Source organism: Rhynchophorus ferrugineus, unplaced genomic scaffold (assembly GCF_030347505.1).
Source record: "Rhynchophorus ferrugineus isolate W39M unplaced genomic scaffold, kcgeb_rfMv2 rfM9, whole genome shotgun sequence".
In the NCBI taxonomy this organism is placed as follows: Eukaryota; Metazoa; Arthropoda; class Insecta; order Coleoptera; family Curculionidae; genus Rhynchophorus; species Rhynchophorus ferrugineus.
The window spans coordinates 40621392-40635808 of record NW_027472588.1 but is presented as its reverse complement, the minus strand read 5'-3'; the positions used below and the strand labels follow the sequence as shown (position 1 = coordinate 40635808).

Here is a 14417-nt window from a genome sequence, read left to right as displayed (position 1 = left end):
TTTTTCTGTAGTGTATTTAATTTAGTATCAGCATTGCACCCGTGCGAAGCCGGGGCGGGTCGCTAGTAACATATAAAGTAAAACTAATTAAACGCAGTAGTTTTAGAGAAAAGAGCCACCTACCTATGTTATTCTTTAGACAGCAGATCTATTACTACTTTCGAGGTGTTACTCCTTCAATTTTTCCAAAATATATCTCAAATGTGTTTGTTAGCAAGTTTGTTTTTTACTCTATAATTTGAAAAGATACTAGCATAATATCCTCTTATAAGGACGGTGGTACTTCCAGCCTAATCATCTTGCATTTCTCAGCTCTTATTTTTTCATACTACTTAGCCATTATGCCTGAAGTAATTTAAAGCCAGTTAAGAAATATTCACGTTCAAAATAGTAATAATATATATACAAAATACATCATGCAGTAAATACAAATTCATACCCGTTTAAATAATTTCTGTCCTTATCATTGACGGATAAATTGCCTGATAACTCCATTTATACATATTTTGCCACCAAATAATGGTAGAGTTCTTAATTTAAGGATTTATTTAGTCTACCTCATAGTGAAATATACACATACACCTTATATTTTCTTGGGACTGAATATATCTTTTTTATGTCTATATTGGTTTTAATATATCCTTATATAATAGCAATTTGTTATGTAAAGATATGTTGAATGTGATTTTCTTACAATCAACAAATACATTTTCCTATATTTTAACTCCAGTTCTTACCTTTTATTTTGTAGAAGTTCCTGAATATTGAATGATTGAATCTATTGAATATTATATGAGAATATATATTGAATAATTTTAATCTGTTACAGATACCAGGGAGACTGCATTTGTTAATGCAATCGTTGCAGCTGGGATCACGTATCAGGTAACCAGAGCTTGCACAAAAGGGGAACAAATCGGTTGTATGTGCAATAAACGAAAAAAGTAAGGAACGCGACAAACAAATAATATCGACGTATAAATAACTAGTAAACTGTACGGGGTATATGTTTGCAGAAAGAACAAAAAGAAAAAGCATCCGGACGTGGCGGAAAACGACTTCAAATGGGATGGGTGCGCGGAGAACATCGATTTCGGCATCAAAAGGTCCAAGGACTTCCTGGAGGGTCGGCAGAAGAAGAGGAGGAGCGACATGAGCACATTAGTTAAATTTCAAAATTATAAAGCTGGACGACTAGTAAGTGAGTTTCTTGATTAGTAAAGGTTGTTGATTGTTAATATATATATATATATATATATATACAACGTGAAGCAAAAGTCCCGCTACCATTTTGATTGCCTATAACTTTGCTTTGCTTTAAAGATAAATAAATTTGGTTTCAATAAATACTTTATTTGGTCTTTACATTTTGTCTCGTTATGACTGAAGAATTACATCGGCTAAATGGTGGCCGCGATTCGCTATGCAACTTCGGCAGCTCTTTTTAAGGCATTTTTCATGATATCCTGCAACCTCTGAGGCAGAATTTCTTCAATTTCGTGACGAATATTGTCCTTAAACCATAAATTATTGTTTTGTGAGGCACTGGACGACTAGAATATTTTTGACACAATTTCCGCTGAGTGGCAATAATGGAATGATTATTTTCAATAAATATTGTCACTATTTCTGCTCGTTCTTGTGGCGTATATTTACCCATTATAAAATTTGGACCTTTACACAACACAATTGTTAAAACGAAACTGAGCTAAATGTCACATATCCAAGATTATGCGCAACCATCAAGGATTGGTATGCCGAGTTTAAACGTGGTGAAATGAGCACCGAAGACGGTGAACGCAATGGATGCCCAAAAGGGGTTGTTACCGACGAAAACATTTAAAAAATGTTTTTGAATGACCGTAAATTGAAATTTAATGAAATAGAAACACTCTAAAGATATCAAATGTATAAATATGTGTAAATCATATAATTCACGAATATTAGGAAATGAGAAAGCTCTGTGCAAAGTGGCTGCCGCGCGGGCTAAATTTTGACCAAAAACAACGACGAGTTGATGATTCGGAACAGTGTTTGAAAATGTGCATCGATATGTGACAATGGATGAAGCATGGCGTCATCATTTCACTCCGAAATCCAATCGACAGTCATCCGAGTGGACTGCACACGATGAACCCGCTCCGAAGCGTGCGAAAACGCAGCAGTCGGCTGGCAAGGTTATGGCGTCTGTATTTTTAGATGTGCATAGAATAATTTTCATTGGCTATCTTGAAAAAGGAAGGACCATCAACAGCAACTATTACATAGCGTTATTAGACAGTTCAAAGGACGATATTGGCGAAAATCGGCCGCATTTAAAGAAATAGAAAGTGCTGCTTCACCGAGACAATGCACCGCTTCACATTGCTTCCATATCTACCGTATTCTTCAGATCCAGCCCCCAGCGCCTATTACCTGTTCTCAGAACTCAAGAGAACGCTCGTTGGGGAGAAATTTTCGTTGAATGAAGAGGTGATCGCCAAAACTGAGGTCTATTTTGAAGCAAAGGACAAATCGTACTACAAATATGGTATCGAAAAGTTGGAGTGTCGCTGTAATCACTGTATCACCCTTGAAGGGAATTATGTTGAAAAAAAAACTAATTTTGTCAAAAAATGTGTTTTACTAGGGTAGGCCGGGGACTTTGTAATTGACCTATTATATACCTTCCCTAAACTTCCACAAATATATCAAAACCAAAATTAGACAAATCGGTCCAGCCGTTCTTGAGATTTAGCGAGACTAACATAACACAGAACAATTCATTTTTATACTCACATTGACTTGACACGGTTAAAAATATCGTTAGTCATTCCTTTTTCTGTTTCCAGGCGATTAAAAATCACATGCGCAAGGAGTGCAAATGTCACGGTCCGTCTGGTTCTTGCGTAACCCGCACCTGCATCCGAAAGCTGCCGCAGTTCCGTGAAGTGGGCGACCGGCTCAAGGAACGATTCGACGGGGCCACCAAGGTCATTTCCGGCAACGACGGCCAGAGCATCATCCCGTCGGGCGACGCCAAGCCGCCGGGACCCACGGACCTGGTCTACTCGGAGGAATCGCCCAACTTCTGCCAGCCGAACAGCAGCGTGGGCAGCTTCGGCACCCAGGGCCGGGAATGCAACGAGACGTCGCCGGGCGAGGAAGGTTGTGATATACTGTGTTGCGGCAGGGGTTTCCACGCTTACACGAAGGAGGTGGCACACAGTTGTGACTGTAAGTTCGTCTATTGTTGCAATGTGACGTGTCAGGTATGCAACGAGACCGTGAGGGTGGCCACGTGTCAATGAATTTGTGATCAAACATTGTTGGTATTATACGTCTGTATATAGCTGTGTAATTATCATCTTATTGATATTTGTGATTCTTTTGGTTACTAATAAAAGCTTGTAAATATTGTAAAACGAGAGTTTCATTTGTTTTATTTATCCATAATCCTTTCTCCTCAATAAATAGTTCAAAAATCCACAAAATTGACAAGAATGCAGTTGTAAAGTTGAAGAAAAAACAACACATGAAACAAAGGTAATCGTAAAAAATATTTCTCAATATAACGGGTTTAACTTATTGTATAAACTATCTTCTATTCTTACGTACTCGTTAAGAAAACCAAACACAGACCAAAGATGGACTATATAACAGTCCGTGTAATTTCGTTTGAAGCTTGCACTAATAAGATAAGAAGGTATGCAACAAGACTATCAGGTTGGCCACATGTCAATGAACTTATGATCAAACATTGTTAGTATTATGCGTCTGTATATAGTTATGTAATTATCATCTTATTGATATTTGTGATTCTTTTGGTTACTAATAAAACCTTGTAAATATTGTAAAACGAGAGTTTCATTTGTTTTATTTATCCCTAATCCTTTCTCCTCAATAAATAGTTCAAAAATCCACAAAATTGACAAGAATGCAGTTGTAAAGTTGAAGAAAAAACAACACATGAATCAAAGGTAATTGTAGAGAATATTTCTCAATATAACGGGATTAACTTATTGTATAAAATATCTTCCATGGTCTTCCTTTTGGTTACTAATAAAAGCTTGTAAATATTGTAAAACGAGAGTTTAATTTTCCATAATCCTTATCCCTCAACAATAGTACAAAAATCCACAAAACTAACACGAATGCCGTTGAAAAGTTGAAGAAAGCACAACACATTAAACAAAAGTAATTGTAGAGAATCTTTCTCAATATAACGGGTTTAACTTATTGTATAAAATATCTTCCATTCTTACGTACTCGTCAAGAAAACCAAAAGCAGACCAAAGATGGACTATGTAACATTCCGTGATATTTTGTTTGAAGCTTGCACTAATAAGATAATTAGGTATGCAACAAGACTATTATGCGTCAGTATATAGTTGTATAATTATCATCTTATTGATATTTGTAATATTTTTGGTTATTAATAAAGCTTGTAAATATTGTAAAACCAAAGCTTCATTCGTTTTATTTATCCATAATCGCTTTAATCGATAAACAATTAACGCGCAAGAAAACACAACAACATAACGAAATTAATTAGGGAAAATGTTTATAATTTTAACGGGTTTTATTTTTTGTAGAAAATACCTTCCAAATGTCTTCCAACCTAAAGCACACCAACTACGGACTACCTAACGTTATTCGGTATTTCCTCTAATGATTGCACTAAAAATAAAGGTGGAAATACATATGTGAAATGCGTATTGTAATAATCTATATTTGATTATATTTGTGTTTTTTAAAATTAACACTTTTTTATTGGCAATCAATAAAATGAAAAATGTGTATAAAAAGTGAGTTGACAAACTGCGTTTATGAATATAACATTATTTCTAGTTACATATATTCGTATTTACATATTACTAGTACAGAATTCGTTGAAATTCCTGAACAAAATATTAGAATGAATAATATATATGACAATATCAGTAAAATTACCGAGACAAGATAATGTGTAAAGCTCAGATAATGACAGAAAATACAAAAAGTTACCTTTGAGTTTAAATATATGTAAGAGCAACCAATTTTAGCTAATTTTTAGTCCAATAGATCTCGCAATTCATTGCTTTCGAATCCATTGAACTTGCAGAGTATTTTTTTTAACTTACACCAAAATCATTACTTTTAAATCAGTGAAAACAAACCCAACAATTGGAATATAATAGGGCAGTACCATCATAACTTTTTAAAAGGGCTTGATGTGCTTCGGCCGCAGGTTTATGTCAATAATGTCTGAATAAAGCAATAATATTATATAAAAAATTGAGAAATGATATACAGAAATATCAAAACCAACAGATATCATCGATTAAAATATATGCAAGCATCTAACCGTTTAACTTTTCTTCCAAATGATGGAAGCTATTAAACATTAACTAAAATGGAAATTGAAACAGGCCAACTGGAGAGATCTTGGGTTGCAGGATTGCAGAATCATACGATTAGTATAAATGAGTGCAGAAAACTCTAGATGATGATCCTCTTGAAGTTTTGTATTGCCCTATGCTATTGTTAGATAACTATAACGATGATAAACACAAAATATTCAGACATAAACACATTATTTGCTTTTCTTATTTTTCTCAGACATTATAAATTTGGATCATCATAACATCAGCAAAAAAAGCGAGACGTAAACGTGAATATGCAAAAAACATAAAAACCTAATGCTGCAGCATATATTTTCCATTAGCAACATTTTGATAGGGTTATTTTAATTGTTATCGTATTTATATTGATCCATTCTATCCAAAACTAATGAAACATCAACATCTTACTAATAATATTTAGTCTCGATGCACTCTTAATGCAATTTTATAAATAAATATTGCGTGGCCCTGTCCGTATCTGTCCGGACACATCATCATCAACTATTCCCCTCCCGTCTCCAAATCCTCTCGATCTTTTCACCGATCTCGTCGTAAATATGCCAATGAAAATACGGCCAGTCGCACTAAAATTAATTTAAATTCGATCCTAAGACATCAAAGTTAGATCGAGTAATACCGGTGCAGTTTGAAAAATGACAGAGGTCTACAGCAAAAGAGATGTTCGAGTATTTCTAATTGATTTCTATGAATTTTGGTATATCCAGAAAACGAAAATGATGTGGCAATGCCTAAAGACACTTATAAATTACATAAATACGAGTACTGTTCGTAATAATTTGGCCACTTACACCGTAGGACTGTCATGTCGTCTTTACCACAGTGTGAACGAATCCAGCAGCCAAATTATTATTTAAATGCTCTATTGAGATAGCTTCTACTAAATGTATCTTGGCTTATCGATCGGATAATCAGTCAGACATAAAACGAAACAGTACTTTCAAAGTCGGCTTTGTTGGTGCAGTGGTAAAGGCGACAGGACGGTTGCCACCACCTACTGTTGCGATAGTCGCGGCTTCGACTGTTGGGGCATGGCTGTAAATTTAGCTTTGTGATTTTTAATATTTGTGATTGTTCTAGGTAAGAGTATAAATCCAACAAGAAAAATAATCCCAATCACGCCAGTATCCAGGCTGCGGAAGACCGGATGTCTTCTGGGATGATATCTAAGTTGGCCCCTCGCCAGTCGGTAGACTTAGTACCGAGGACCGTCGTTCGGAATCCACGTCAAACTGCAGACTCAGTCCTGATAAACCCTGGTTGGTAAAAAGGATACTTTGAAAATAGTCAAAAAACTAGCGATTGCACGGTTCGACTGCCTTTTCCATTTCGTGTATAAATTGTGGAAGAAAAAGGACGGAGATAATTAATTGGGACAATTAATTTTATATGTGGTTACATTTTCCAAGTAGGTATAGGTTTAATAGTATAAGCGATGGAGATGTATAAATTCTTCATGAACCAACTTTATCTATGGAATGGAATATTACCCCACAAATATTTTATTGTATTTTAATGTATTAAAAATTCATACAAAATTCAAAAAAAATTCATAAAACTAAATATATTACATATAAATCTATGTAAGAATAAATTGGGTACATTTTTATCGGTCGCGGCTAAGACGGCAGAGCCAGAACGTTAAAAATCAGTGGAATGAAACTAGTGGAACCAAAGAAGTACTTTCAAAGACGTCCTCGTAAGGTTAAATTTTTTAATCGTGTGTATCGTCGCACCGACAAAAATGCGCAATAAATATCGAAAGAGGCCACCCGCACGCCCATCTTCCCCCTGACCGCCGCCCCGCGGGTTTCCCCCGTCGCCCGTCACATTTCTGATCCACATCTTTATTTTACTCTCTTATTTCACTCGTTTTTAATTGAATATGCATGTCGTACCGCGGTATTAAAAGCCACTAAACGACCCGGTGTTGATTTAACTGTATGCCGATAATGTCGACTTATTGAAAATTGGCCGATGACCGTCGTAAATCAAGATGGCGTCGGAAATTCGGAACGTAATTTGCACGCTATCATCGTCTGTGTGGCCGCGGTCCAATTGCCCGTTGCACGACGTATGAGATTTCAGTTATTATATTGACGTAATTAAAGTTATTTATTACGGAAGAGAGAGTCGGAGGTAATTGATGGTCAGTACGGTCAGATTTTGACACAAGTATATGCTTTTTTGCTGAATCTTTATTACTAGATACTTGGTTTTATGATTATATGAAGCAATCGGGCAGAAGAAAAGCCATCCAGCAGGCCTACTTAACTGGTCAAAAGCGTACAGTAATCTTCACCAATTCCTTTCACATTTTTGCTGCTGTAGCGACCTTGAGGCATGTCGAATTTTACATCGTGGAATAACGGTCTACAAAATACCCAGAAAGATAATCCCAGATGTTGAACACGGGCGGGGTGCCAGCAGCGCCAACTAGAACCCGATAACGAATAGCTGGCGGCAACCTCGAGACGTTTATCTGGGATGTTATTGAAGGGTATTTCGAGTCATTCAGTGCTCAACCCTCGTTTGGTTTAGACGTGCCACCATCGACTGTCCAAGCCTCGTCTCCAGGTAACACCGCTGCCATCCGTTTTATCATTTGTATTTTTCACATTTTTATATAGCCAATAAATAACGGTCACATAATGTAAACACCACTGTTTCATTTCGTTTTACCTCCATTCACCGAGCCACATCATTTACCCAAACTGTTATAGCAGTGGTAGTGCTGCTTCTCTTAAAAAAACAAATAATATGAATGTGCTTGCACATTATTCTTTGATATTATATTCAGGACACTAGCAATTATATTAATTTAAACATATTTTTCATTTGTAGCAGTACTGACTAGGGTACTTTAAACCTATTTAGACCGTAAAACTTTTCGCATATCGCAACTATGCCATATTGCTCAATGTTTCCATATTATTTAACATAAATGTTTTGTTCCTTGGCATTTGTAAGGAATACTTTAATTTCTTGGTAAATAAAATTCAAATATTCAACAAAACATTATAATGGGCACTACCTTAATAATATACAAGGTGGTAGAACGGTGATTACAATAACATTCGGCTATCAACTACGACTACAATATACTCTTCGAGAGACTCTAAGAAACTATATTCCTTAGAGTAATATATAGAGTGTTAACTTAATACAAATGATTTCAGAACTCTTTTGCGAGGTCTCAGCAGAAAGGCGCTGGAAACGTTATTTCGCTAAATTTCATTCGTTGGTTTATGTTACCATTACAGGTACCTATAATGAAAATATTATATTAGGAGGGTATTTAATTGGTCGACGATTTCCTAAAATAAATAAAATAATGTAAATATAAATATATAAATAAAAATTTATTGAATGTGGATATAAAAATGGCTGCAATCTAATTGAAAACATAACATATTTCGTGGCAAATATAATGAAAATTATCTATAGCGTTTTTTCCCATTTTCATATTTCTTTAGTGCCATCAATTCAAAAAAGTTTATGTATGTTATGTATGTATGTAAAAGTTTAATGTATTAAAGTTTCCATATTTTTGTTTCCTCATATTGAAAACAGAGCTGCTGATTGTACTTTATGTCAGACACACAAAAATGGCGTCGTAAACAAATTGAAGCAAATAATCGTGTTATAGAAATGAGCCAATCAACTACCTTTGTAGGCCAATTCAAATGAACCAATAAAAAAGTGATCTCAGAGCCAGCATTGAATGGACCACACAAAACATTTCCTCGGTTTTGCCTATTTAAATAAAACCTCTATCTATACTCTATACTGTATTCTTTCCAGTCAAGGTGACGGCCTTTGTACCCAAAAGGTGTACAACTCAGCATTCCCATCGCCCGGTCCCGATACCACGTCGGTCTCTATAATTCATACTTTCAACGCATATTGTCTGCTCTTAGTTGTCTCACAAAAAATAATGAATTAGTTCTGGACAGTCATTTGCATCGGCACTCACACAAAATGATCCTTTTGCATGACAATACTTTGCCATATGTTTCCAGAGTTGTGACAGCCCAAATATGAAGTTCTGCAACGTCCATATATAACACCATCTGACTACCACTTGTTGAGATCGATGTAGAATAGCATAGCTAGCATAAGGGTTCTTAAAATTATAAGAATTGATAGAAATGTTTTGTGATTAATACATATTGCACCAATTTATTGCAATAGAAGACATTTAAAAACACAAAAATGATCATAAATACACTCAAGCACCTAATATTTCTACGTAACGGTGATTTTTGACATTAAAGAAGGATAAACTTAGTCTGATGATTAGTACTCATTGAACTACAACTTGTATATCACCACAACTCGAACCGTTCTTACCTTCGCACCTTTAGCGATTCGTTATGCGTTTGAAACTGCTTTGTGTCGGTCCATTTTTCACGAACTGGTGGTATCTTTGTGGCCGCGTATAATTTTTTTGCGTTTAACCGTACTGTTGAGCCCGCCCCCCTTTGAGATATAATTAAGTTCGTCTTTGGTGGCAAGATCCCCTGATTTATCTCATGTGGGTTTTCTCGTATTGTCAGGTCTCCTAATTTGTCTGGGTTGTCTTCCGACAACTTACCATCGACGTCTGTGTTCTTTCAGGGAGATGTGCTACGTTTTTCAAGTAGGTACCGTGGATAAAGTGCGATAATTGAAATAGGTAAAAGCCACACGCAAACAGGCAGCTTAAATACCTAGTGAGATGTCTTATTTTAACATAAATTATTTTAAAATCGACGTGATTCGCATTTTTATTCTAAGACATTTTTCGTAACTTCTGTATATTACAAACAATTAAATTTATTTAATTTAAATTTATAATTATAAATTGCAGTTTTCTGAGATTTCTTTTAGTATTTACTGATGATCACAATTAAAAATGCAAACAGGACAAAATTTCAAAATTTAATATAGAAATTAATAGCTTATGGAAGGCCAAGGTTCGACTAATCAAATTAGTTGGTGACAGTTCACAATTCAACTAAACAAATTAATATTGAAAACTTACCATTAGTAAATATTACTACAACTGTGTATTCAAACTATAATAATACTGTTTAATTTATAATACTTTTGTATTATACAACATTTTTTGTATACCTGAGGATGAGGAAAGTTTCTTGAACTGTTGAACTAAATGGTATTGAAATGGTCTTCAATAGGATATCGATATTTTTTAATAAATAGCATTATCAAGAATATGCATTCAGTTTCTAGATCAGCTGCGGCATGAAGAGAATTATATCCTCCTTGTTTGTACAAAATAAGTTGAAGAACTAATCTTTAACTGGGTATCGTTAAATTAATGTATTGCTTTGCTACTAGTTGTTGCCCACTAACCTACAATTTGTTTTTATATTAATTTAAATTTAAGTATATATCTAGGAGGACCCATTAGCCCTATCTTAGTCACTGCTGTAATTACTTTTATGTATTAACACTACAGTTTTTCTATTAAATACACCTCACTATACCATATTACACAAGATCAAATGGTCAAATTATATTGAGTCTGCATCCAGTTCTGGTGTTATCCAAGAATTGTATTATCTCGACATGGACATGACAATAGAGACTGTCCTCATGTCTCATGAATCCCTTGATTTTTTGGGCGACAATCGGTATTAGATTCAGAGTGACCATCCCTATAATTGTATTCCATATGTTCAAATAGATTTCAACAATTGTTTATATAATAGCAATTTATTATGTACTGATAATTGTGATTTTCTTCCAACTACACAATACATTTTTCTTTATTTTAACTCCAGTTCTTTCCTTCTCTTTTTTACATGTTCCTTCCAGCGAAATTTTGCATAAATATTCATTCGGAGATACTTAGCGTCGTTGCTATATGACGTGATATTATTATTTATTTTTATTGGTGCTTATGCTGCCTGATTATACGCGGATTAGCTTAATTGGGCCTCCGGGGGTACCACTACATAAAAAATGCGCCTAGAAACTCTGCCTCATGGGTGGTGTCGAAAGAGTTTAGTGCTAACAAAACAAATCAAACCTAAAACCTATTATACCTGTGTTCTTAATTGTAGTTTTAAGCCCTTCAATAATATATGTATTATATATACTATATTGTAAAAATAAATTGTATTTGATAACATTTTGGTTCAATTATTTTATTTAGATTAAAATTTTCTCGTATGTCAAAACCAAACTGAACAAAAACGCGGCAACATTGCAATGTTTCGACGTCACAAATATCCATGACGAATTACTAAAAAAACTTTGAATAGACTACATATACTTAATTTTGATCATCCATGTCTGGTTCCATTTAATTATAATGTCACTTGCCTATTGTAATTTCTGTGTGACTTCTTGGTTATTGTCTCCGATAGCAAGAATCGTAATGTCATAAGCTAATGTAGCCATCGTTATACATTCCATTTGTGGTATCTATTACACTTCCTTGTGGTACTCCTGCTTTAGCCTCTCAAATGTTAAAGTTTGCTTCTTCGTGTTTGACTATATTTTTCTCATTCTGGCTATAATATATGAATGTAATAGTTCAGTATATTGAAACATTTCTGTAGCTTACGAACAAGGCCGTCTACCACACCATATCGAAGGCTTGTGTCACATAAAAGAATATATCTCCTGTATTAATCCTTTTCAACGGGATTTCCAAATACCTTAGATATTACTTGTATCAGTGATATAGATCTATACGAGAAAGCCCGAAAAGGACTTTATTCGTAGACTTAGCGTTATAAAACATTGAAAACAAACTCTGATTGCTTTCAATAAAAAATAACTCTCCCAACGTTATCTTTGTTTGCGTTACATTTGTATATCGCGCCCGATCACAAGCCCCGATATGCCCCCTTGCTCTATAAATCACTTTCCGCTGCGATATATATGTGTTTTTTGTTTCGTTTCGTCCACATCGTGTACCCGCACATCCAGCAAACAATTTTCTCTCTCCAAAGAGTCGGCTCATTCACATAAATTCTGCGCTGCGGTCGCCCAGAGCGCGGTCAGGCGTCGGGAAGGGGCGGACCGGTCAAGCGGGCCCTCTAATCATTGAGCCGGCCCTGCAGCCACGTATTAGGCCGCACAGGTTGAACCGGGCCGCGGACAACCTGCACGGTTTGTAAGGTTTCATGAGTGTTTATTATGGCTATTTGTACAATCGTCGATGGAGCAAGGTTTTTGGAAAAGCTCAATCAATATGTTATATACTGCCAATGTTTTAGTCACATCGACAGTTCGTTATCATGATAATATATACTAATAAGTAATATTACAAGCTACTACTAAAACAAGAACCTTTGCTGAAGGGGTATTATAAAAAAGAAAGAAAGTGAAAGAGCTGAATAAGCCTTTGATACAATACGAAATAGAGTGTATAGAAATTAAAGAATATAATCTAAAAGAGAAGCAATGAAAAAGGTGCTAAGTACAAATAAAAACTGAACTGATACGGTAAACTGAAAAGAAGGTAAACTGTCAAATCAGAAAACAAAATAATGAAATAGAAATGATGAAACAAATCATACGGAGGAAGAAAATCACTAACTAGACAGTGAAACAAGAAGAAAACATTTAATAAATTTTGGAATATGGAATCAATATAGCAAGGAATGAAATAAATATGAATCACTGAATTGACGCCATGAATCATGTCAACACTATCCTCAAAGTTAAGAATAGAAAAAAAACTAAAATAGAAATGAAAAGACAAACTATATAATAGAAGCAAGATAAAAAAAAGCCTGAAAACAATTAGAATATGAGAACAACACTAAGAAAACAAATCACATATATTTTTAAACAAATAGGTGTAGATATAGCAAAGAACGAAGCATATACGGTAAACATCAAGAAACACCATGAATCATTTTAATACTATCTACAAATATAACATGAATAGTAATACCAAAAAACGACAAATATTTTAGGAGACCCTCATATTAGAATTCAGAAATATCTAAACAAAGACACTATAGTGACCAAGATAACAAGAATAGTGGAATGGAAGGAAAATTGAAATAAAATGGGAATTACTAGACGGGGAGAAAAACAAGTAAATTGAGGAAAGAGAAGATGAGAAAATGACATAGAAAATAGTAAGAAACAGAAAAATAGAAAGACAGAAGTGTAGCAAACAAAGAAAGGAAGCAGCTGAAGGTTGAGTTTGATATATTAAGAAATTGAGTATATTAACAGGTCAATTGAAAAGTTCGGGGCCTACCATAGTAAAACACATTTGTTCGGCAATTTTTTTTTTTTTAATTCAACATAATTCCTTTCAAGGGTGATACACTGATTATAGCGACCCTCCAACATTTCGATACCATTTTTGTAGCACGATTTGTCCCTTACTTCAAAATAGACCTCTTTTTAGGCGATCACCTCTTCATTTGACGAAAATTTCTTCCCAGCGAGCATTCTTTCGAGATCTGAGAACAGGAAATAGTCGCTGTTTCGTCGTCGTTGTTTTTGGTCAAAAGTGAGCTCGCGCGGCACTCAGTGTGCACAGTTTTCTCATACCCAAATATTCGTAAGTGATATGATGTAAACGTACAGTTGATATCTTTAGAGTGTCTACTGTTTCATTCAATTTCAATTAAGGGTAATTCACAATTATTTTGTGGATTTTTTAAATGTTTTCTTCGGTAACAACCACTTTTAGGCGTCCACTGCCTTCACCGTCTTCGATACTTATTTCACCACGTCTAAACTTAGCATACGAATCCTTGATGATAAAGCCAAGTTTTTGCTTCAACTGTATGTTTTTCCTTCAAAAAGCAATATTTTATCAGCACGCGAAATTCCTTTTTATCAATTTTTTTCACAATAACAAACGTTGCTTCACTCAAAATGGTATAATTCACAGACTAATGATCCGACATCTGTCAAATTTATACACGCATCTTCTGAGGGTTAGAGCTAACTAAAAAATATATGTATTTAGTTCTAGTACCCCCATATACGTATCAGGCCGGGGACTTATCAATTGACCTGTTATGCACTAATATATTCTCTAAATCGTTA

General features: G+C 34.9%; 1 protein-coding gene across 1 annotated transcript in view; it reads left to right on the top strand.

Moving 5' to 3' along the window:
• Wnt6 (Wnt oncogene analog 6) overlaps positions 1–3404 on the top strand; it is an 86184-nt gene extending 82780 nt beyond the window's left edge. The window contains exons 3-5 of the mRNA XM_076415065.1: positions 830–944; positions 1017–1197; positions 2832–3404. Coding sequence (XP_076271180.1) covers positions 830–944; positions 1017–1197; positions 2832–3290 — 755 coding nt within the window. The 3' untranslated portion in view covers positions 3291–3404. The remainder of the gene's footprint in view (positions 1–829; positions 945–1016; positions 1198–2831) is intronic.
• The last annotated feature ends 11013 nt before the right edge of the window (positions 3405–14417 follow it).